This window comes from Oncorhynchus gorbuscha, linkage group LG15, assembly GCF_021184085.1.
Source record: "Oncorhynchus gorbuscha isolate QuinsamMale2020 ecotype Even-year linkage group LG15, OgorEven_v1.0, whole genome shotgun sequence".
In the NCBI taxonomy this organism is placed as follows: Eukaryota; Metazoa; Chordata; class Actinopteri; order Salmoniformes; family Salmonidae; genus Oncorhynchus; species Oncorhynchus gorbuscha.
The window spans coordinates 61117981-61144436 of NC_060187.1; the positions used below are offsets into that span (position 1 = coordinate 61117981).

Sequence of the window (26456 nt, forward strand, 5' to 3'; positions counted from 1 at the left end):
TGCTCCCTATGCTTGTCTGCCAACACAGAACGGTCTGCTACAGTAACGTGAGGGGTCAAACAAATGCTGCTGATGTGAAACAGAACTCACACACACACGCACACAGAGATAGTCGGTCAATGTAAGTCATGGTTAGGTCACTGACTGCGTTTGTGCGTGCCCCCCCATTGATAACTCCTATACCATCAATAAACATACACAAACTGCCCCATACAAATCATGTGTTTTTGTCATACTGTATGCAAACTAACCTAGGAAATCATATAAAAATGAGAAGCCCTTCAAATACGAATGGATTTATTGTATATTTAAAACATAAGTATGTTTGTTTTCATTCAGTATACTGTGTATGTGTCTCTGCACCTCAACTGAGTATCTACGAGTGTGAATGACTCAGCGGTACAGTATACATTACCCTCTGTTAAACTCTGACCCTGGCTCACAATTATTCACGTGCATATCTCATGATCCCCGATGACAAGAGTGCATAGATCTGTTACAGCCCTACCTTGTTCAGGACTGCTCACACCTATCTACAGAGGAGAGAAAGATGGTGTAACTCGTGAGGGGAGGGATGATGGGGGTGAGATAATGAATCGATGAGGAAAGGAACAAGGTTGGGTACGGAAGGAGGAGTGCTGGTAGAAGAAGAGACAAAAGAGGAGCGGTCTGGCGAAAGTAAACTGAAAAAGACCAAGCCTGGGATAGACAATGCATTTGACAGAATTGTTGCCACTATTTGAAGGATGTTTTTATTGTGACTTTGGAATTCCAACTTTGAGTGAAGGAGCAATAGATTAAGTTGAATAATCCCCGAAGAAGTAGAGACACAGCTCTCTATGGCTTGTATCTACACTCTTTTTTTGTAAACAAAATGTCCTTGCCTAATCTACAATGGGTGGTATTTGATTGATTTCCCAGCAAGCTTCTAATTCTTTATAGCTCTATTATAGCAATTATGCTCTTTATTATAATTTTCTATTTAACTCTCATTCATGCACACAATTCTGTCGATTCAGAACCGACAGCACAAAACTTCTGGAGGACAATGTGTATACAGATATGTTAATGAATCCTGTGTGTGCTTGTAAGAACAGAGATTGTGTCAAGATATAAACATTCACACTTAAAACACATTGTACAGGTTCTTATAAGCGTGTCTATATCTCTGCTGAAGGGCACCTGTCGTACCGCTGGTACCAATTCATCTGAGATAGGCCCAGAGCTCCCCTCTGGTCTGCTCTCCTGCCCAGCCGCATACCCTCTCTGCTCCTCCACCACCTGTCACACGCCTCCAACCCCTACAGCATCGGTCTGCGATCACCCCCCTCGCCCAACCACTCCTCACACCAACCCCTCAGAAACTCCTATACCCAGACCTCACAAGTATAGATATGAAGGCTTCCATTTTCCTTCCACGTGCACAACGTCCATGCAATGAGCCCCTTACCCCATCCCTCGGAACCTGCCCCTCGGTTTCCCTCAATGTTGCCACTGGGGATGTACCAGTGGGGGTATTTCAGTTACCATCCTCTAAACTCTTTGCACTCATGGGGAATCCCACTTACCTTTTGGGAATGGGCATATCACCACCACCTCCCAATGCCCATCAGACAGACACGACCCCAATACCTCGCCCCTCTGAGAGGAATCTAAAGGCCAAACAGCCCCGAACAGAAGCACGATTTGATCCCCCTACATCCTCCTCTGAGGTACCCATGGAGGCCCAAACCCCAAAGGTAGTCCCCTCGCCCCCCCCAACCCCTGGACTTGGCCTGCTCAGAGGACCCAAATTCAGAGACCTCCTCACCCCTCCCTTCCTGTAATTGCCCTCTGGAGGTCCCACAGAGGAAGCCATCTGAAGTGGATGAAGGATCTGTTTGGCGAACACTCCCCGAAGACTGCCCTGATGAAGAGCCAGGTAGGCTACTGTGCCGTATTGGAGAGAGAGACATGAATACACGGGTGTATTCATTACGGAAACTGTTTACCGTTTATAAACCAAACGGAAGCGAACAGAGCAAAACAAGAGTTTCTATTGGACAAATTCAGGTAGGTCCCTTCCCGTTTTGTTCCATTTGCTTCCATTTAATCCAAATGTTACAAAGTTTTGCAACAGATTTGGAGTAATGAATATGCCCCAAGTCTTACTAGGCTTTTGGTCGATTATCTTGTGTTCATGTCAAGTTGTGATTTATCGATGCTTTGCTTCCATAGGCACCTAAACAACTTTCACTGTAATGATGTTTTTTTTCTTCTTCATTTTTTCATGTAGGTGAATGTACCCTTTAAGTATCTGTACTTGAGCACCACAGTCCCCCTGGCTGTACCATGAACCTTTCCATGGTTGTATAATACACATTGTTGATTGCATAAATGTTCCAACTCATTCCTGGGCAAACATGAATGTTTGCAGACGTCAACCACACAGGGCCAGACATACGTCTTTGAAACATATTGTTCTTTTCCATGAAGGTTATGCTCATTCTTGCGAAAAGCACTTGAATGTTCAAGGTATCCAAAGAATGCATCAGTTTATTCAAAATAATGGATCTTTAATTCTATTATATTCCCTTCTTACTGTAGATCTCGAGCCCCCGCGGTGCACTGGCCCCTCACATCTGACAATGATGACGACCTTCATCGCCGTCTTCATCCTTCTTTGCTATTGTAGGTAACTTCAATGACAATACAGTGCTTGTAGACCCGGGCTGTGTCTGAAAACATCACGAGACTTTTTCACTCAACTCCTTTCAAAGCTCATTGGGGGAGGAGGTCCCTTGCATCCTCTCCTCCAATAAGCTTTGAGAAAGCAAGGATCTTTATGGCTAGTAACATTTTCAGACACAATGCCATATCTTAATATATTTACAGTCATTTAGCAGACACTCTTATCCAGGCCGACATACAGGCACCATTAGGGTTACATTGACAGATTTTACAGGCACAATAAGGGCATATCGATTGGTTTTTGACCTAGTCAGGTCAGGGATTCGAACCAGCAATCTCTCAGTTCCTGGTCCAGCGCTCTTAACTGCTAGGCTACCTGCCACCCAAGACAAGCTGCATTTGACAGTGAAAAAGGATGCAAGCATTCAACAAACACCCATTTTACCTCGTCCTCTCTCACTCTCCTTTGCATCTTGTCCGTCTCCTCCTCAGTCAAGTTCCTGTGTTTCCCACCCAACCTGACAGATATTGTGCAGCCATGTGGCGTTAAAGGGAACTGCAGTGTCCCAATGCCAGTCCTGCTGCCCAAGCAACCCATCAACCAGACAGGCAACGCCAGTGCAGGTAATGCCATCCAATCCGCTGATACATCAGAATTGTATAGGTCTTCTTGGTACATTCAAATCTGCAGACAACTGGCTAAATGACTGGCTATCACATAATGACAATAAGTAATTGATCCCACGAGTCGATATTGTACAAACTGAACAATGTCTTGCATAACCGAATAACGTGTTCAGGTTATGTCTGTGTTGACAGTTCATTTGTTGAAACACCCATTCCCCATCCCAATCTCCCTCAGGTTGCCTAGGTCCTGTTGGTGCTGGTCGGAAGGCTTGGAGGATTGTCGGGGGGGGGGTGTTAGCAGAGGACAAGTGGGGCTGGCAGAGCAGTTTACACTGGAGAGGGAAACGTGTGTGTGTGGGGGGGGGGGCATCATCACCCCGCGTTGGATCATTACTGCAGCCCACTGCTTCATCCAGTAAGGAGAGAGACAAAAAATGCCTTATTTTGTATTCCGATGTCCATAATATGACTTCCTCAACAACTCCTTTAGACTCTGAGGCTGTCTTAATATGGAAACTGTACTTATTATATTAGATAATATGTGCCTTCTATATCCCTGCATTCTCCACAACCCAGGTACAACATGTTGCAGGAGTCAGAGTGGCAGGTGGTTGTGGACACGCTCAGTTTGACGGACACATCAGCGGGCCAACGCTACAGAGCACTGCAGATCCTCTATCACCCCAGCTTCTCCGTAAACAACGACGACTATGACCTGGGGCTACTGCGCACCGTGGCTGACAAGGGGCGGCGAGAAGAATTAATGATGAAGGTTGTTCAGCCGAGGTTATATGGCTATATGTATGGTTACTCCTATTCTGATTTCACCTGCTCCTGTTTGGCATTTGTCATATTCAGCGTTTCTCTCCGGCATGAAATCTAACTGGCAACTTAACACTATATCAACACAACAAGTATCTCAGTTGGTAGAGCATGGTGCTAAGATGGTGGGTTTGATTTTTTAAATATTAAAAGTAGAATGTGAAAATACTACCTCTCATGGCCGCTTTTTGATTTAATCATTGATTCATTGGGTACATGTGAGCTTATCGTCAGTGCAGTACAGTCAATGTGCTGCACAAAACGGAGAAAACTGTCAGAAATGGGGAGGTACTATTATGAAACTCTTGTTTTCTGTTGCAAAACGTTTTGCTACGGTGTGTCCTAAGGAATATGACCATGGTGTTGTGTTATATGTGATGCTTTAGGTGGGGTTTGACCAGTGTGTATGCCCAGTCCTAGAGTCCTTCCTTCCTGGTGCCCCCTGTTGGATCACTGGCTGGGGCTACACTAAAAAGGGGGGTGAGCCACGTTCACAAATACTCTCACACCACTTCCTTATGATTTCAACTGATTGGATGATCCCTCTAATTTATTACGCCTTGTCTTTATCCTCTCCCTTTTTCCATAATCACCGAATGAAGACAATGTTCCCTTCCATCCCATAATCTCATTCAATAACCTGATGATTGTCTCTTCATTCTCTTCCCATTTTAACATTCCTATTTGTATAATCTCTCCTTCATCTCTCTCCTCTGTCTTTACCCCTCCTTTCTCTACTCCACCTCGGTCTGTCTGTCTGCCTCTCTCTCCCTCTCCCTCGGGCTCTGTATGGTCTGAGCTGCGACAGGCTCAGGTGCAAGTGATAGCCCAGTCCATGTGTTCCCACCCAAATGTCTATGGCTCCTACCTCACTCCCAGGATGCTTTGTGCTGGCGCCATGGAGGAAGGAGTGGACTCATGCCAGGTACACACACACCAAAAACTGCATATATGAATTCATATGTGGTCTTCTCTGGTTTTAAGGGAGACCGTGGAGGCCCGCTGGTGGGTGAGACGGGACTGGAGGCTGGCTGGGATAGTGAGCTGGGGAGATGGCTGTGGTCGGCCCAACAAACCAGGAGTCTACACCAGGGTCACCCAGCTGCTCCTCTGGATGTACAAATATGTAGAGGTACATAGTTACAGTAGATGTACCAGTCACACAGAACTGGGTCAGTGCCTCTCTGAATGTGAAAATGCTCCACTCCATGTTATGATTTTGACTCTTTTACAGGTGGACACATTTGAAGAATCTGGAACCCCAAAAACAATGATTTGTAACTCTGACAGCTAGATTTTATTAGCAGCAATATGACCACTTGCATTTCTGCAAAATATTAAAGTTTGATGTACTTTTGCTTCACATTCCATTTTTGTATGAAATAAAAATGTCCTTTAATATGACAATTTTATTGAAAGCACATTCTTATACAAGCCATTATATATGGTTAATTACCATACTCATGCATGGATTGTTGGATTCAACTGGGACTGGGTTTGTTTCCTGTCTGGAGTTGCTGACAATAGTCACGTAGTGTAAAGTACCTTGTTAAATGAATACATATGTGCACAGTCATAGTGACACACCGAACTCTGACCCCCTATCTCTCTCTGTGTGTGCGCGCGCGTTCGTGTTGAAGTGTTGACAGCTTTGCACATGTCCTCTACTCTAGTGCTTGGAGGTTCTCAAGGAGTAGGCTCCCTTATCAGATTTCTGGGACTTCCTGGATACACTACACATTTTAGTGCACAATAAGTCAATATAGCTACAACATTTGTGGCAACCATACTTCTACGGCAACGGACAGCTACAGAGGATTGGGCCACAACAAACTAGTCAAACTCGTCTGCTCAGTTTTGGGATTTCTACCCCTGCCCGTCGCCCAGTAGGAAGCCAAAAAAAGTGTCAGTTAAAAATAACAGCGAAGAAAAAATGTGTTCAGTTGTAAACCGACTGAAACCTGCGCTGGCCTACACGCTGTGGCTCCAAACAACCGGGTACTCGCGTAAAGTTCCAGCCCACATCGGCCCGGGCTTACGCACGAGCAAGCAGCCTCTGGAATCGGTCATCATACGACCTTACTGCTCCAGGATGGAGTTGGGAAAAGGACCTTTCTTCAGGCAGGTGAGTTAGCCACTGCAATCATTTATATGTTTTGCTTTTGGCCAAAGTTTGGCATGCGTAAAAGTTCTAGGCTGAAGTTTCAACAGGGTTCCGCCGACTTGTTGAAAATATGAAGGTTCTTTTCAGTGTATTTTGTAATTGGTCAACATGAGAATTAGGGGGAACGTCTTTTCCAGGCATCCTTCGTTATTGCATTGTTTTAAAAAATGTGGAACAATGTAACGTTAGCAAGCTGTAGTAGAGGGGGCGTGTTCAAATCGCCACTCGTATGGAGGGCATGTGTTTACACCTTTTCTGGCAAAAAAACCCACTAGATTTGTGATAACTCCAATCTAAATAAACCAAACTAAACTAAGAACCAAGAAAAGCATCGTAGCTAATTATATTATAACACAAGTACGCCATCTTCATGCTTGTGTGACACTTTATATTCTGGATTTCCCCTGATTGTCTGTCTATGCGATTAAAATGTGTGTCAAAGGGAAATAAAAGTATTGAGAATAACTGTCTACCGGTGTCCTAGATAGCTAGTTAGCTACCAGTGTCCACCCCCCCCCCTGATGTGTACCGGAGAGTCTTTCATTCCCGCTTGCCGAACACCTGCCCTCGCCGTCGTTAGCAGAACTGCGGGAAAACAGTGCTCGAGAGGCGGGGGCGAAGTACACGGTCTACCGGTGAGCTTAGCTACCTCTCCCACCGGCTGTGTACCGGAGTCCTAGCTTGTTAGCTAGCACCCAGTGTCCTAAACGCCTACTGAACAACTATCCTCGTTAACAGAAATACGGGAAAACAGTGCCCGACAAGCAGGGACGAAGGACACTGTCTACCATTACCCTAGCTAGCCACCGGTGTTGTCGCCCCCGCCTCTTCTGTGGAGTTTATCGGCGGTTGGCAACTTTATGGTGCATTACCGCCACCTACTGTACATGAGCGCCTCCATACGGGAGTCGTAGTTTAAAAAATGGACCAATAGAAGGATAAAGAGGGGTTCCTGCAGATGTAGGAATGCCCACATGTAGGACCTCCTCAAAGTATGAAAATCCACCTTGACGGTGACTCTTGACATAGACTTGCAGCCTTAAAACAACAAACCCCTTACCACCATAAGACTACACACCCATATATTATCATTCTTGATCAATATACAGGCATGATGTGTGTTATGTAATATAATACTGTACTGCCCCCTCATCGTTTATAACCTATGGTTACTCACTCACCTGTCCTTGCTTGTTCCAACCTTTACAGCTGTTTGAGTCGGTGAGCAGCACCTACACTTATCTGCTGGCTGATACAGAGAGCAGGGAGGCGGTCCTCATTGATCCAGTACTGGAGACAGTGGACAGGGATCTGAAACTCATAGAGGAACTGGCTTTCAACCTGAAAGTGGCAGGTAACTTGGATGTCTCTAAAACATAGAAAAGCACACAAGCATGCGCTCGCTAGCACGAGCACGTCCACACACGCACACACTAATCCTACATCCATTTTGATCTCCTTGTTTATCCTACCCTTGTTTAAGATGACATATGACTCACACTGTACCCTGTCCCCCCCCCTATTAGTAAACACTCACTGCCATGCAGACCACATCACAGGCACGGGACAGCTGAAGAACAGGCTGTTTGGGATGAAGAGTGCCATCTCCAAGCACAGCGGGGCCAGTGCAGACATCATGCTATCAGAGGGAGATAAGATCAGCTTTGGCAAACATGTGAGGACAGACCTACCTACAGCTATAGAGAATACAGTATGGGTCTGGGCCTATCCCAAATTGTGTTCACCCAAAATCCCTGATCCTGGAGAGTCATAGGTTTACAGTTTTTTTTTTTTGTTCAACTGAGTGCTGGGCTGAAACAAAAGCCTACACATCATTACATTTACATTTAAGTCATTTAGCAGACGCTCTTATCCAGAGCGACTTACAAATTGGTGCATTCACCTTATGACATCCAGTGGAACAGTCACTTTACAATAGTGCATCTAAATCTTAAAGGGGGGGGGGTGAGAGGGAATACTTATCCTATCCTAGGTATTCCTTAAAGAGGTGGGGTTTCAGGTGTCTCCGGAAGGTGGTGATTGACTCCGCTGTCCTGGCGTCGTGAGGGAGTTTGTTCCACCATTGGGGGGCCAGAGCAGCGAACAGTTTTGACTGGGCTGAGCGGGAGCTGTACTTCCTCAGTGGTAGGGAGGCGAGCAGGCCAGAGGTGGATGAACGCAGTGCCCTTGTTTGGGTGTAGGGCCTGATCAGAGCCTGGAGGTACTGAGGTGCCGTTCCCCTCACAGCTCCGTAGGCAAGCACCATGGTCTTGTAGCGGATGCGATCTTCAACTGGAAGCCAGTGGAGAGAACGGAGGAGCGGGGTGACGTGAGAGAACTTGGGAAGGTTGAACACCAGACGGGCTGCGGCGTTCTGGATGAGTTGAAGGGGTTCATGTACTGTTGCTCTCCAGTACCAGGGTTGCTGTCCACTGCTCTAAATGCTTGGGCCTTATTCACCATCTCCTTCACACTCCCTTTCTCCTCTTTACTCCCCCCCCCCTTGTTTTCTGTAATCCCTCTTACTGCCTCTCTCGTCCCTCAGTATCTGACGGTGAGGGAGACTCCAGGACATACAGACGGCTGTGTGACGTTGGTGACAGGGGACCAGAGCATGGCTTTCACTGGGGACACACTGCTAATCAGGGGCTGTGGAAGGACAGACTTCCAGCAGGGTAACGTTAACCTTTTCCACACTACTAAGCTAAACCGAGCAGAGCCAAGACAAAATGTACTGCAATGCACCGGCCTGGTTGGGCATCCACAAGACTGAATCCATGCTGGACATAACAATGCGAAAAGCAAGTATCTAAGCCAACACATTACTATAGTGTGACTCAGTCATATTCTCTCTTATTTTTTATCTCTGTGGTGATATATCTAGACATGGGCATATTATCAGGGTATATCACAGACTTTCATCACTATATGCTAATGTTTCCCAATTCTTTGATCGGAACTGTTTTTAAACAATGCATGAGATGTTTGTGGATCATTGCCTCACCCACACTTGTTGCATTGTTTTATGCTTAGTGGACACAATGTGGCAGTATTGTAGACTTTTTATTCCAGTGTAGTCTGATCTCAAATAGTCACTGAACCGTAGTTTATGTTCAATAGGGCATGCGACGGAAAACGTTTTAGAACGGAAAAACACAAATGAGTGTTTCTTATCAGACAAGTCCAGGTAGTCCCTCCCTGTTTCAGTCCGTTTGTTTCGGGTCCAATGAAAACAAGCCTGATCTGTTTGTTTCTCTACTTCCCAGGCTGCTCTAGGAGGCTCTATGAATCAGTCCACCGGAAGATCTTCACATTACCTCCTCAGTGCCTCGTCTTCCCTGCACATGACTACAAAGGTTGACAAGACATCCTCTTTATGCAAAGGTCTTATTGTATTCCAGTGTAATGTGTATATCCCCTGACCCCTTTCCTTGCAAGATTTCCTCTTTTTTTTTTTACATCTATGCTCTTGGGGATAGTCTCACCAATAATTTCGTACAAGCATACCCAGAAGGCTTGTCTACTCTCGCAGTGCTATGACACTCCTTTCCATAGACTTTACAAAGTGAATTTGTCCGGTGTACTGTACCACCACCCTTCGCCAGTTGTCTGCTTTCATTTTCAACTCTCATTCCTAAGCCAGATCAGACCGTGGGTTCTACAGTTGAGTGTAGTCATTGAATCATCATTTGTGATGTATTGCTAACAGGTCTGCTAACCCTGTGCTGCAGGTCAGACGGCCTCCACCGTGGGCGAGGAGAGGAGGTTTAACCCCCGCCTGACCAAGAGCGTGGAGGAGTTTGTGGACATCATGACCAACCTGAACCTCCCCAAGCCTGCTAAGATAGGTATCTCAGACAGTCCCCCCTCTGCAGCGGTTCTATTACAATGGAAACTGTTGTTGTGTATGATGTAATGATATTATATTACTATAGGGCGTCTTAGTATCTAGATTATATGCAACTATTGTGTTACAATCGAGTTATTATCAGTGGTCTTTCACCTCACTTAAACCTCATCATGGGAAAGAGCATGACAAAGCTTGGCAATATGTTACACATACTGTACTCTTTCAAACTGTCCTTTGCACATCGATTTGATTACTTGTTAGTGTAAGCTCTTCTTAACTCACTGATAGAAACAAGATGTTGATTTGTTATTTCTCTCTCTGCCAGATATTGCGGTGCCTGCAAACCTGTTGTGTGGACTCTATGAGGTTTGAATGTCAAATCGATTTTAGGATTTCACTTTAAGCACTCTTGGGAGGAAGAGGGAAATGATTTTCACCCAGCCACAACTTAATGTTGTGTATATTTTATTTCCAATTTGAACATACGTTCCTCCTTGTTTGCCTATGGGGAAAAGAAGCAGTGGTCATGATTTGGTGGGTGTACATATACTGACATTGTATAGTAAAATATGCATTAATGATCATTAAACATTGCCATGTACATTGTAACATTTTATAATACAATCTCTTGGAAAAATGTGAACATTAAGATGACCTAGTTTTATATTAAATCAAGGTTGTTCAAATGTAAATGTCTGAATTAACTCTTTCTTTGACTACACCTGTATAAATTGCAGTGTAACTTATGGAAAATGCACTGATAGAAGGTTCTGTTCATGGTTTAGTATTCATGAATGCTGACTGACACAATTGAGCTCTTCCACATGGACTTTCCAGCATCCCCTAGTCAAGGCAATACACACACACACACACACACACACACACTCTGACTGTTGCCAGCCATGGCCGTTTTGCATACCAGGAAAACCTAACTCTTCTATTTGCATTTGAAATCACTGTGGGCCAAGTTTCCATTGCGAGAGTCCAAAACACGTCATTGCCATGCCTTTGTGTGCTTGTTTCTCTATCTACCTCTTAATTATCTGGTATCATCCTGTTATTCTCTCAGCCGCTATATATAATACCATATTGTAATGTCCTGAATACATCAACATAATCGGCTTAGCCTTAGGATTCCTCTTAGCTGTGTGTCTAGCCTAGTAGCATACTACATTCGTTTTTTGTCCCACGCCCCATTGACTAGTCTCTACCTGGTAGACAGGTTTGGGGAGATGGGAGTGTCTGGCTCTGACTCAACCATGTCTCTGTCTCTGAACCTGCCTGATCATTTCATAATAATGGTCCACTGTGAGCTCATACTTCTCAGATACTTCTCAAAGGTACTGTACCCTTCCTTCTGCATGTAAATATTTGAGTATGGTTACCTGAGAAGTTCATGCCTTTGATGCTGTGACAAAAGTGACAGCTTGGTTTTGACTGCATTGAATGACACCGGACACACCATGTGTGAAATGACTGAACTTCTAGGTTTCTACTGTAACCTTCGGATGGAAATAGAGAAGATGTATTCAAAGTGAGAGAAAAAAAAGAAAGAACTAGAAGTCTGAAGAAAAATTACAATGTGTTGTTGTCACATACATCTTCACACCACTTCATCTGCCAGCTGTCCCTGTCACCACTAGAGACAAACAGAACATCCACATTAGGCAACTCTTCTTTCACCGACTGACAGAAACGCCTGCGTTCATTGTTTTGAAATGCACAGGGTGTAACCAGTGTTGCCATCACACCTAAGCTATGTTTTATTTTGTACTTAAAAAAAAAAATTAAGCAAAAACATACATAGACAAACAATAGGCAACTTAACATGTTGTTGTGGCAGTGTTTCGCCTGTGGAAAAAAAGGCACCATTCTTTTGACTTTGTTGTGCTTTTTACAAGTCACCAGCTGTTCTTTCACCCAGTCTGTACCCTGCCCCTTCCATCTGCTCTCTCTTTTACCCCTTTCACTCTGCCCACTCACTGTCTGCTACCAACCCCAACTCCAGGCATTCTCTCTCACCCTGTCCACATGCCCTTGTTTATGGGAAGACTGAGGGAATAGTCTATGATTACACTATCAGCTCATTGAGACATAACTGTTAAAAGAGGCAGGGGCTGATAAAGGTCATTTGGGTATAGTAAAGAGAGTGGAGGAGCGATTTACGTGGCAGCTATTGACACTTTCCAAGGGCCCTTGGCATTGAGTGACACAAAACCCGCGAGGTGTGTTGGCAGGGTGCCAGGCCAAACTGCTTTTGCGTTAGCCCATAGCTAGCCTATAACGAGCGCACTACAATGACAAAGCCATGTCGTCGCGGGAAATCCCAGATCAGAGTTCTCATTTCGGTGCGGAGCCCCCTCACGAACAGACCACAGAAACTGTGTAGTCAGTTAGTGACGCGCTCAGGCGCATTTTCACACCAACTTTGTGTCGGTCAGTGTGCCCGCCTCACATGCATTCCATTTCACCTGTTGACGACATATCACTACGATCTGTCATTTTCACTGGGAGTGATTTGAAAGGATTGAATCAAACCAGAGAGGAAAATATAGACATCAAAGGTATTCAGACGGGATATGACAGCAAACAGAAACTCTGAAAGTTATCTGGATATAGTTCGTATGATTGAAAGCGAAAGCGCGCGCCCGGTCCAAACCCATCACTTCTTTATTTAGTCTCTCTTGTTTTTATGAGCGTCTATTTTCTTCAAATTCAGCGACAACGATACACGTTCCCCACAACAAAAACGCATTTGAAGAGAGAACGGCATATTCTCAGGTAAGGCATTAGTTCTGTGTTTCTGTTCTGTGTCGCTGTAGTTTGATACTTTGTAGCTGGTGAATGATCGCGATTTGATAACGCTAGGATTATTATTATTCCGCAGTAGCTACCTACAGTGTAAGTGGTCGTCTGTTTATACATGAATTTCATTGGTGTCATGAGAAGGAATGGTCACATTGAACTTGACAGAGCATGTAATAAATGGAACACAGTATCTCTATGATTATGTTTACAGAAAGCCAGTAGACTACTGTAGCCTACTTTCTAAACTATTTATACAAGTAAACGATAGGCCTATGCCATTTATATACATGGACTATATTAAATAATACAGCTATCATTAGTCTGTTAGTTCACACCAAGCCAAATAGCCTACTTAAAAAAAACTATTTATGCAAATTGTGTACATGCTATAACTTAAAGAACAACTTTTGGGGGAGTTTAGTAGTTTTTAAAATGTCAGAATGATTGGTTGTGTGATTATGAACATCCAGATACTCAAGATTCTATGACAACATTCTATTTGATTACCCAATATTCGGGACTTTGTGCTTGAGCATAAGTAGTTAGATGGGCTAAACATGTCCTCCAGGCCTATAGCTTTTCAATGTATAATTTTCACTGTGAAACGATGAGAGGACTATATCTGGTTCTAATTCAAACATGTTTTTCTTAATGTCCCAAACCTCCTTTCCCATGGCATTGTTTTCCTCAGTTTATGTAAACTCACATTTGTTTACCAGACTCTTCTGATATATGTTGTTTGTCATTGTTTATCATTTCCCATCGGGCGCATCGTGTAAACAAAGGAGAGGGGAAGTATAGGATGACGCTGACAGAGGTGGAGAGAAAAGATTGCCTTGGTGGGTAGCCGTCAGGGGAGTCGGGAGCACATATCTCTCTTCTGTGTTCAATCTCTCCTTCTTTCTTTTTCTCTCACGCCCCTTTTTTTGGCTGCACTTGTACAGGCCGTTCTAGATCTGGGACCTAGCCTGTCATTAATGGGCCGTTATTTCGCTGACCTCAGAACGGAGAGATTTGCTCAGCCCACTGGAATCTCTGATAATGTTGTTGAACAAGCATATATTCAACGTCTGTGTAATTAGTGGTGTCTTCGGACCATTCCAGTCCGTTTTGCAGTGTTGAAATATGCACAAGTCACATTTGCGTGAATTATTCTATTAATGCAGTGGTATCATAGTGTGATAATCTACTTTATTGGAGAAACAATTAGGCCTATAGGGTATCTTACTTGCTAATTAACTTACAGGAAATACAACTAATCATCTTCCCTAACAATCAATGATCCTAGCTTGTATTTTAATCTTCAACCCTTTGGTCCCCTAAAATCAAAAGAAATGTATTCCCCAACAGTAGCCAGTTGGCTCAGCTGCAGTATCATTCTAGGAGTCTAACAATAGGCCTATCTACCCTCACACCTAGAAGACAGTTAGTCATGATATCTCACCTCTCATCTGACAGACAGACAGACTCCTCACAGAGCTGTCCAGCCTAGGTTGTATTCACTTGGTACCAAAGGGGAAAAAACAGACTGAAGTGGGGAGGGACTTCCTGGACTTATTCAATAAGAAACGCTCATGTATGTTTTTAAAACATGTTTTGGGTGCCCTAATGAATATGACCCTGGTTCCTCTCACCTGCTCTTCCTGCTCAGGCCCCAGTGTGGTAATGACAGTTTCCTCTCTCAGCCCATAGTCCCCCTGTAGTGGGCTCTGTCATAGCTCTGAGGCCATACATCTCAGACTGGTCACCATGTATTCCTGGGAACCTGATGTGTCAGGACACAGCGTGGTGATGACAGCTTCCCGATAGCCCTCCTTAGACTACTGTAGCCCTCCATAGACCACCGAAGCATTGCTAAGTGGGCTCTGAGGTCATACATCTGAGACTGGTATGGTCACCACCCACTGGGCATACACTGGTTGAATCAACATTGTTTTCACATATTCTCAATGGATTTACGTCGAACCAGGAATAGAAGTTGAATTGACATCTGTGCCCCGTGGGTAGGGTCCAAAATGGCATCATATTCCCTATATGGTACACTACTTTTGACCAGGTCAAAGGTGACCATAGGGTGTAATTTCTGACATAAACAAATGTATCATGGCATCGGAGAGGAGGGCTGCTGTTTTATTGGCGTTTAACCAACCGTGCTATTTTTTTTTCTTTTTTTTCGCATTGTTTGTAACTTATGTTGTACATAATGTTGTTGCTACAGTCTCGTATGACTGAAAATAGCTTCTGGACATCAGAACAGCGATTACTCACCTTGAATTGGATGAATAATTTTTCTTTAATGAGTCGGACGAGAGGGATTTACCTCAGACACCTGAACAGGCCCTCATCCCCGTCATTCGCAGGAGAAAGAAATTGAGATTTCGTGGAAGGAGATCGGGGTGCCTTGTGAGGATCAGGCGAAGAGTGTCTAATCTGCCTTTGCCATCCGTACTATTAGCCAACGCACAATCACTGGAAAATAAACGGGACAAACTAAAAGCATGTATAAGCTACCAACGGGACATTAAAAACTGTAATATCTTATGTTTCACAGTGTCGTGGCTGAACGATGACATGAATAAAATACAGCTGCTGGGTTATATGCTCTATCGGCATGATAGAATAGCAGCCTCTGGTAAGACAAGGGGTGGTGGTCTATGTATATTTGTAAACAACAGCTGGTGCACGATATCTAAGGAAGTCTCAAGGTTTTGCTTGCCTGAGTATATCATGATAAGCTGTAGACCACACTATCTACCTCAAGAATTTTCATCTGTATTTTTCGTAGCTGTCTACATACCACCACAGACCAATGCTGGCACTAAGACCGCACTCAATGAGTTATACCGCCATAAGCAAACAGGAAAACGCTCATCCAGAAGCAGCGCTCTTAGTGGCCCGGGACTTTAATTGCAGGGAAATTTAAATTAGTTTTACCTAATTTCTATCAGCATGTTAAATGTACAACCGGGGGGGGGGGGGGGGGGAGGGGGGGGGGGGAGATTCCAGATCATCTTTACTCCACACACAGAGACACGTACAAAGCTCTCCCTCGCCGACCATTTGGAAAATCTGACCATAATTCTATCCTGATTCCTGCTTCCAAGCATAAATTAAAGTAGGAAGCACCAGTGACTCGATCAATAAAAAAAGTGGTCAGATGAAGCAGATGCTAAACTACAGGACTGTTTTGTTAGCACAGACTGGAATATGTTCCAGGATTCTTCCGATGGCATTGAAGAGTACACCACATCAGTCACTGGCTTCATCAATAAGTGCACCGATGATGTCGTCCCCACATTGACTGTACGTACATACCCCAACCAGAAGCCATGGTTACAGGCAACATCTGCACTGAGCTAAAGGGTAGAGCTGCTGCTTTCAAGGAGCGGGAATCTAACCCGGAAGCTTATAAGAAATCTCGCTATGCCCTCCGACAAACCATCAAAACAGACCAAGCGTCAACACAGGACTAAGATCGAATCAACTACACCGGCTCCGACGCTTGTTGGATGTGGCAGGGCTTGTAAACTATTACAGACTACAAAGGGAAGCACAGCTGAGAGCTGCCCAGTGACAGGAGCCAGACAAGCTAAATAACTTATATGCTCGCTTCGAGGCAAGTAACACTGAAACATGCATGAGAGCATCAGCTGTTCCGGACAACTGTGTGATCACGCTCTCCGCAGCCGATGTGAGTAAGACCTTTAAACAGGTCAACATTCACAAGGCTGCAGGGCCAGACGCATTACCAGGACGTGTACTCAGTCTTCACTGACATTTTCAACCTCTCCCTGTCTGAGTCGGTAATACCAACATGTTTCAAGCAGACCACCATAGTCCCTGTGCCCAAGAACACTAAGGTAACCTACCTAAATGACTACCGACCCGTAGTACTCATGTCTGTAGCCATGAAGTGCTTAAAAAGGCTGGTCATGGCTCACATCCTCACCATTATCCCAGAAACCTGAGACCCACTCCAATTTGCATACCACCCCAACAGATCTACAGATGATGCAATCTCTATTACACTCCACACTGCCCTTTCACACCTGGACAAAAGGAACACCTATGTGAGAATACTATTCATTGACTACAGCTCAGGGTTCAACATCATAGTTCCCTCAAAGCTCATCACTAAGCTAAGGGCCCAGGTGGTAAGGGTAAGTAACAACACATCCGCCACGCTGATCTTCAACACGGGGGCCCCTTCAGGGGTACGTGCTCAGTCCACTCCTGTACTCCCTGTTCACTCATAACTGCAAGGCCAGGCACGACTCCAACACCATCATTAAGTTTGCCGTTGACACACCAGTGGTAGACTTGATCAATGACGAGACAGCCTATAGGGAGGAGGTCAGAGACCTGACCTTGTGCTGCAAGGACAACAACCTCTCCCTCAACGTGATCAAGACAAAGGAGATGATTGTGGACTACAGGAAAGGAGCACAGATTATGTGCCCTTTCTCATCGACAGGGCTGTAGTGGAGCAGGTTGAGAGCTTCAAGTTTCTTGGCATCCACATCACCAACAAACTAACATGGTCCAAGCACACCATGACAGTCGTGAAGAGGGCACGACAAAACCTATTCCCCCTCAGGAGACATAAACAATTTGGCATGGTTCCTCAGATCCTCAAAAGGTTCTACAGCTGCACCATTGATTGCACTGGTTGCATCACTGCCTGGTATGGCAACTGCTCTGCCTCCGACCGCAAGTCACTACAGAGTGTAGTGCATATGTCCCAGTACATCACAGAGGCCAAGCTTCCTGCCATCCAGGGCTTCTATACCAGGCGGTGTCAGAGGAAGGCCCTAAAAATAGTCAAAGACTCCAGCCACCCTAGTCATAGACTGTTCTCTCTGCTACCACATGCACGTTAAGTGGTACCGGAGCACAAAGTCTAGGTCCAAGAGACTTCTAAAACAGCTTATACCCCCAAGCCATAAGACTCCTGAACCCAGACTATTTGCATTGTCCCCCTCACCCCCTTCTACGCTGCTGCTATTCTCTGTTATTATCTATGCATAGTCACTTTAATAACACTATCTACATATACATATTACCTCGACTAACCGGTGCCCATGCATATTGACTCTACCGGTACCTCCTGTACATAGCCTCGCTGTTGTTACTTCACTGCTGCTCTTTAATTATTTCTGACTTTTTTGTTGTATTTTTTTTCTGTTGTATTCGGCGCATGTGACAAATAACATTTGATTCGATTTTTGATTTGATGTATAGTGCATTGCTTTCGAACAATAAAGGAAATCGAGTGCCATTTTGGACGCGTCCTAGGTATTCCAGGGCACCTGATCTGTCAGATGTCACAATGTGCTCATGGCTAACAGGTCCGGTGGGGGTTGGATGGTTCCGCTGTAATCCTCTGGAGAGTACTAGAGACCTGAGCAATACAGTAGCTGTAGTCTATGGAAATGCCCTTCATTGTTACTGATGTAAATGTACTTCATTGTTACAATTGACCGCTATTGACATTCTGGACTAGCCCATTGTGAAGCCGACAGACTAGTCGGTTTGAATGGAGCACAATTCATCATAATCAGTATGTTGATTACATACTTGTCCCTCAATATGCAGAATGGCATACACGGAGTCTTCTGGACTCAAGAAAGAGATACAATTTAGCTACTTGAACTGCTGGTGGGTTATGGATGTAACATTGTAACACCTGATGCCTTTCTTGAGGATAGTGCAGCAAAGTGCTCACCAATGCAGAAAATTCAGGTGTTTTTATGTTTCTCAGGTGACAGCAGCTTTTGCTCAATATCAGCCAGACAAAGGTTAAAGGCACAGTCTATACATTTTATTTTCACCCTGAAATTCCCTGGAAGACTGTAGGGGATGTGTTTGCTAGTGTACCCTTCTTAAAAAACTAAGAGTAAGACAAATATGACCAAACATGTACAAATAATATACTTATACTTCTTGGTGTAAAATATTTTGTTTGTTTGTGTTTATACTTGGTCTGGCCACCAGGGACAGTGAGAGTGTGGGCTGTACCTTTAATTGAATGTTTAATTGAACCCCTAGCAGGACAGTTGTGTTCATGTGTTGTGTGTGTAACATTTTTCCCTGGTACCCGTGCTTTGAACGCATAGTGAAAACAAACCCTCTGCGTTCAGGCACGCATACGGCATGCCATACTTAAGTATTTTGTTTCCTAAGATTGTCGCGCTACAGTGCCTTGCAAAAGTATTCACCCCCTTTGGTGTTTTTCCGATTTTGTTGCATTACAACCTTTAATTTAAATAGATTTTTATTTGGATTTCATGTAATGGACGTATATAAAATAGTCCAAATTGGTGAAGTGAAAAAAATAACTTGTTTAAAAAAATTCTAAGAAATTTAGAAAACGGAAAAGTGGTGCGTGCATATGTATTCACCCGCTTTGCTATGAAGCTCCTAAATAAGATCTGGTGCAACCAATTGCCTTCAGAAGTCACATAATTAGTTAAATAAAGTCCACCTGTGTGCCATCTAAGTGTCACATGATCTGTCACATGATCTCAGTATATGTACACCTGTTCTGAAAGGCCCCAGAGTCTGCAACACCACCAAGCAAGGGGCACCACCAATCCAGCGGCACTATGAAGACCAATGAGCTCTCCAAACAGGTCCGGGACAAAGTTGTGGAGAAGTACAGATCCGGGTTGGGTTATAAAAAAAGATCAGAAACGTTAAACATCCTTACGGAGCACCATTAAATCCATTATTAAGATATGGAAAGAATATGGCACCACAACCAACCTGCTAAGAGAGGGCCGCCCACCAAAACTCACGGACCAGGCTAGGAGGGCATTAATCATAGAGGCAACAAAGAGACCAAAGATAACCACGAAGGAGCTGCAAAGCTCCACAGCGGAGATTGGAGTATCTGTCCATGGGACCACTTTAAGCTGTACACTCCACAGAGCTGAGCTTTACAGAAGAGTGGCCAGAGAAAAGCCACTGCTTATAGAAATAAATAAGCAAACATGTTTGGTGTTCGCCAAAAGGCATGTGGGAGACTCCCCAAACATATGGAAGAAGGTTCTCTGGTCAGATGAGACTAAAATTGAGCTTTTTTTGCCATCAAGGAAAACGCTATGTCTGGCGCAAACCCAACACCTCTCATTACCTCGAGAACACCATCCCAACAGTGAAGCATGTTGGTGGAAGCATCATGCTGTGGGGATGTTTTTCATCGTCCGGGATTGGGAAACTGGTCAGAATTGAAGGAATGATGGATAGCGCTAAATATTGGGAAATTCTTGAGAGAAACCTGTTTCAAGCTTCCATAGATTTGAGACTGGGATGGAGGTTCACCTTCCAGCAGGACAATGACCCGAAGCATACTGCTAAAGCCACACTCAAGTGGTTTAACGGGAAACATTTAAATGTCTTGGAATGGCCTATTCAAAGCCCAGACTTCAATCCAATTGAGAATCTGTGGGATGACTTAAAGATTGCTGTACCCCAGCGGAACCCATCCAACTTGAAGGAGCTGGAGCAGTTTTGCCATGAAGAATGGGCAAAAGATTGGTAGGCATGTTGTGTAAATCAAATGATGCAAACCCCCCCCCCCCCCCAATCCATTTTAATTCCAGGTTGTAAGGCAACAAAATAGGAAAAATGCCATGGGGTGAATACTTTCGCAAGCCACTGTATATAGCCTAGCTCTTGTCACTTGTTTTGATTGTGAACGTACGTATGGTTCTGAATAGGCTACACAGTGCTTAGCCTACTTTTTCTTTGTAATTTCTCCATACCATTATATTGGGGAACTATGGTCACAGTCAGTGTGACTCTGTGAGAGACCGGCACATGCCCTTCCAGTCTTAGTGTTTTTGGAGAAAAAAAATGTCATTGTAGTTCTGAACCCAATGCCTGCAAGTTGTTGTTAAATTTGTGTGAAATTTGTGTCATTTAATTCTGTTAAGATGTTGCTGTCTATTGCTTAAATGGCAGGTAGCCTAGTGGTTCGAGCGTTGGGCCAGTGACCAAAAGGTTGCTAGAGCGAATCCCTGAGCTTACAAGGTAAAAATCTGAGCAAGGCAGTTAACCCACTGTTCCTAGGCTGTCATTGTAAATAAGAATTTGTTCTTAGCTGATTTGCCTAGTTAAATAAAGGTTCATTAAAAAATGTAACTGAATAATCAAAGTCATAATTGCTCAATTCATTTTTTGTACAGCTTTGACAGTGCTACTGATAGTAGTGGTGGCGCTTGGCTTGCACGTGAAAATTCAGAACACACAACATTCTATAATAGAACTGTGTTATTTGAGGTGTCAAATTAAAAGCTTATTTAACGCGTGAAATAGTGTTATTTGACATGTATCTTTTTTGACACGCAAAGACCCAAACAGAACTCCATAGTATGTCGTGAAGCTAAAAGCAGTGACACTATTACTGTGTAACTCCAGTAGGGCAACATCTGAACAATAGTGCACTTGGTTACGTTAGTGTGTACCAGTGCTCACCAGTCGCGAAAGCCAACATCACCCACGACAGTGAATGGTTAATTGTTAAGGGCAATGAATACCATTATCTTGGCGTTAATCGATTTCGCCTTTGAGTTGTCTTGCTGAAATTTTCTGCTCGACTTGTTTACTGCTCGATTCACACAGCAGACATTGTGGACTAGGTTAGGAATTCTATGTTGCACCTGTAGCGTAACATTTTACGTGCGTCATTACGTCACGTACCTATGTTATATTGATATGCACGTCAGCTTTGACATCGTTTTTCACATAGGCGTTAAAGTAGACATCGGGCCGATTACTGATGTTGGCATTTTTAGCTAATATCGCCCGATTCCGATGCGTTCACCGATGTATCGTGTGTCGTCCCTAATTGTAGGAGTACTGCTGTATTCTGCTGTCACTGAGTTGGTCAAATGATTCTCCATGAACATGAACATCTTCCATGAACATTCCAACACAAGACAAAATGGTCACCATCAAATGATCAAACAGAGTTTGTTGAACTGTATATCTATGACTGTGGCTGCAGCCTGTCCTCTTCAGATAGATAAGGCTGATAGGCCGACACATGAGGGTTGTCACCCAGTAAGGGGGTTGATGATGATTCCGTCAGCTGAGGTTTAACAGGATCCAAACCTGACCTCAAGTAGTCAAAGGAGCTAGAGGAAGAACATTAGCTCGTACACACACACACACACACACACACACACACACACACACACACACACACACACACACACACACACACACACACACACACACACACACACACACACACACACACACACACACACACACACACACACACACACCAATCAATCAGTATCCTATGGCTGCTAGCAATAATTGCCCCTCAGGGATGAATACAGTTGATTGAATTGAATTGAATCACAGTCCTGTAATCCTGTTAACACAGGTGGGTCAAGAGTGAACAGGCTTCCACTTCTTTAGATATGATTGCATATTACCAACTGCAGTGAGAGGGAGGGAGGGGGGACAAGTATGAATGAACCTCAATTGTGTTCTTTTGTTCCCTCTCTCTTTCTGTCTGTATGTGTGTCGGTAGTAAGGATTGTGGAATCGAATTATCGTGGAATCCTTGCTTCTGTTCGTGTATGATCGATCACTGTTGAGAGGGCGTGTGTGTTCTTGTGTGTGTACTAGGGGTATGCTGCTTCAACTGTTGCTGGTTATTGCTGAGTGGAGGGGAAAGATTAGCACTACAGTGTGAGAGATTGAGTGAGTGAGTCTTCAGACCCCGGACTTGAGGGTTACGCATTGTGTCACCTCCAGATAGGACAGTAGTTGAATAACACACACTAGAGCTGGGGCCATGAACTGAAAATGATCCACACGACCATACCGACCATGCTGATATGGTTCATTGCGATAAGTAGCCTATACTAGAGAAGTTTGAAATGTAATACGTTTAGTTAATATGTGTGATTGTTAATGGGACACGTGATGCTACAACCATCAAACTAGTAGTAGTAGTTTAAAGGGTAATACAAAAAACTGGTGCACATTAATGTTATAAACGTATCAATCTATTTATCGGTTTAGCATCAGTTCAGGAAATTTAGCGCAACTGGATCGCACAGCTTTCACACACACACACACACACACACACACACACACACACACACACACACACACACACACACACACACACACACACACACACACACACACACACACACACACACACACACACACACACACACACACACACACACACGCACACTCCTTGGGACTGCCTCTGTTTCTTCCACTCTCTCATCTCTCCTGCCACTCCTCTGTAATCAATACATATTTTCAGCACATTAACACAAAAATGTTTAATCTTCCTCTCTATTATACCTTTGCCCTTTCCCCTTAATTATGTCCCTTTCTACTCACTTTCTTTTTCATCCTTTTAAGTTAGTCTCTTTGTGTTCCCTCCCTCCCTCCCGTCCTCTCTTTTCTCTGTATTGTTGTCCATGGGCCCTGGTCAAAAGTAGGCAATAGGGTGCCATTACAGACTCAACCCTGGTGTGTTTGTTTAGCCTTTGTTTTGTTGCTTCTGAATAGCATATGTGTTGACATGACAGAATGGACTTTACTCCTGCATGACTTTCTCTCCAACACTACAGTCTCTCTTACTGTTGAGTGTATCTCAACCGGATAATGCAAACGTCCGTTTGGGTCATATGGATGTGAGTCAGTCTTGGTTTAAACAAAGATTTCTCCTCACCAGCATTCACTCTAATTTTGCCCTCTTCCCAAAGCATGACCTCCATGTGCTGTCCATTACATGTAATATCTATATTTATGGAATGTAAATAATAGTAACTAATAACTTCACCATATGGAATTTGGCATACAGTATTTCTAGGTCAGATATGTATACATGCACACACACACACACACACACACACACACACACACACACACACACACACACACACACACACACACACACACACACACACACACACACACACACACACACACACACACACACACACACACACACACACACACACACACACACACACATTTAAAAACACAGTATATACATAGTTGCAGCCTTGCACTATTACTCTATAAACAACATAGTATTGTATGTCCTGTGTACAGCGCTGTGAAGATATATGCCACACACTCTGACTGTTTTCCATCTCCTCACTGGAAATATGACACTGGCCTCTGACATTTTAGAACTCACCCCCCCCTTGTCTCCTCTCCTCCTCCACTCTCTGTCCCCCTCTCTCTCCCTCCTCTGTCTCTGTGTCAGTGTGCCAGTCTGTGTTTGGAAGCCCTCACTCATATCAGAGTTGTATATTTATCTCCATGCCACCAATCCTCCAGGCCCCATCGCCTAATAAGGCCTGTGCAGGGAGAGAGAGAGCAGGAGGAGAGGAGCGAGAAAGGGAGAGAGAAGAGAGGAGTTCAGGGAGACGGAATGAGAGGAGTAGAGAGGGGAAAAGGAGAGGGTGGGAAAGGTTTGGACAATGGGAATCCAGACTATTTTCCCACGTGTGTGTGTGTGTGTGTGCGTGCGTGCGTGCGTGCGTGCATGTGAGTGTGTGTGTGTGTGTGTGTGTGTGTGTGTGTGTGTGTGTGTGTGTGTGTGTGTGTGTGTGTGTGTGAGTGTGCGTGCGTGCGTATGCATGCATGTGAGTGAGTGTGTGTGAGTGTGTGCACTTGGTTTGCTTGGTCGTTACATATTTGCTGCTATTTTGCTACTGATTACACTCGTATAAGCAAGTGACATAAAGACATTAAATGACCTAGTTATCGCTGAGAATTCTCCGTCTAAGACCTCACTAGTGATGCATATCGTTCATAATGTGGCTTTGTGTTGTGTGGGAGCAGTGTATAGTACTGTGTACAGTGAATAGTACTTCAAAGGTGAATCCCCTTGTTTCTATGTATATCTGTGTATGGTTATTGTAAGACCACATCATTGCACTGACTCAAATTTGTGTGCCATGCTTCCCCACAATGCACTTCAAAAAGCTGGGACGTGAATGGGCATTGTTTACTGTGCAGTACCCTCTGTCCATTCAGCAAAAGCCTTGTGCTAACAGTCCTCGTCCTGAAATTACAATCCCAAACCACCTTCTGACATCCTGTGTTCTCTCCTCTCTTTCACTATCGCTTTTTCCTGGGTGTTTTCTCCATCAACTGTAACACCTTTTCTGGAAGTCAGGGGGATATTCTGCTTTAAAGTGCTTAGTGCTGCTGACACTGTTCATAGTGTAGTATCACTTCTGTGAACTGCCACCTGGTTCCTTTAACTCTTAACCATGCGGTGTATTGCATTACCACTATATTCAGGGTCCTTGGGATGTCACCCTGTTGAAGTTCACGTTTAAAATGGGCAAGGTAAGGGTTAGGGGTACTGGTCAAGGTTAGGGATGTCCAAGGATCCCAGATAGCACTAACCCTATTCCATTAAGTCATGTACCTCCCATCATCCCATCCCCTTCTATCCCACAGTAATGCACCTTCACAATATAGACACCCAGAGGAGCCGATGGGAGCAGGGCTTGCGGTCGCCATGGGTCAACCGATTGGCTGGAGGGCAAAGCCCCGCCTCTTCAGGGGTGGAGTCAGACACCGAGAGCAGCAGCACAGAGAGTGAGAGGGTAAGGAGGTGTGGGTCTCACGTTAACCTTCGTTGACGGTGGTTGGTTGGGTTGGTTGTTTATTCTGGTAATGTGGTCAGAGTCAGACCCTGCTATCCAAAGCAACTCAACATATACATTAGTGTATGTGTCCAACGCTGGCATTGAACCGGTAACTTTGCCGCCGCAGTCATCGCACTCTAACCAACTGGGCCATCGGAAGGACTTTTAGATCTTCTGTGTGTCTCTTCTTCTCTTCTCTACCTCTCAGTCTCCAGCCAAACGTTTGGAGGCGCGGTCACCGAGGATCCTACAATTGCCCTCCATGCTGCAACAGCGAATCACAGAGATCGACCAGCAGAGGGAGGAGCTAAAGATAGAGGTGAGACACCGATGGATTAATGAATGAACCAAGTTAAACCCTGATTGTGTCTCATGTCAAACCATTTGTATGAAGAGTGGTGGCTGTTCAGTAAATGTACCTGATGAAGTCTGATTCTGGATCTGTTCAATTTCAAACCAACTCCTTTTTTCTAACGTCTCCTTCAAAGGCAGGCACATTCTGCATTCTTCTTTGTGGGATTAACCTCTCTCTCTCTCTCTCTCTCTCTCTCTCTCTCTCTCTCTCTCTCTCTCTCTCTCTCTCTCTCTCTCTCTCTCTCTCTCTCTCTCTCTCTCTCTCTCTCTCTCTCTCCTGTCTGCCACTCCAGCTGCAGTTGGAGATAGCCCTGTTGGAGGGGGAGCTGCATGAGGAGAGGAACGAGTTGCACAGACACACTCTGGATCTACAGACACTGCAGGAGGAAGGCAGGCACAAGGAGACACACAGACAGACGGACAGACAGAAGGTCAGTAGTACTGTACACACAAGGAGCATAAGGAGCCATGCAGACAGACAGTCGCAGACAGACTGACGGACGGT

At 44.5% G+C, this 26456-nt stretch overlaps 2 protein-coding genes across 3 annotated transcripts in view; both read left to right on the forward strand.

Moving 5' to 3' along the window:
- The first annotated feature begins 5737 nt into the window (after positions 1-5737).
- Positions 5738-10825, forward strand: LOC123996604 (persulfide dioxygenase ETHE1, mitochondrial-like). 2 transcript variants are annotated; one of them, XM_046300097.1, is made up of 7 exons: positions 5740-6244; positions 7493-7637; positions 7810-7958; positions 8829-8958; positions 9550-9639; positions 10015-10131; positions 10459-10825. In XM_046300097.1, exons 1-7 carry the CDS (start codon positions 6053-6055, stop codon positions 10503-10505), a joined length of 870 nt encoding a protein of 289 aa, XP_046156053.1. In that variant the 5' UTR covers positions 5740-6052; the 3' UTR covers positions 10506-10825. The 2 variants fall into 2 exon arrangements, with proteins under 2 accessions (XP_046156054.1, XP_046156053.1); XM_046300098.1 differs by lacking the exon at positions 10459-10825 and having other exon boundaries at positions 5738-6244; positions 9550-9667.
- Positions 10826-11448: 623 nt separating this feature from the next.
- LOC123997639 (pleckstrin homology-like domain family B member 3) overlaps positions 11449-26456 on the forward strand; it is a 34800-nt gene continuing 19792 nt past the window's right edge. Inside the window, exons 1-4 of the mRNA XM_046302076.1 lie at positions 11449-11473; positions 25407-25555; positions 25806-25916; positions 26245-26382. Of these exons, the coding sequence (XP_046158032.1) occupies positions 25409-25555; positions 25806-25916; positions 26245-26382 (396 nt within the window). The 5' untranslated portion in view covers positions 11449-11473; positions 25407-25408. The remainder of the gene's footprint in view (positions 11474-25406; positions 25556-25805; positions 25917-26244; positions 26383-26456) is intronic.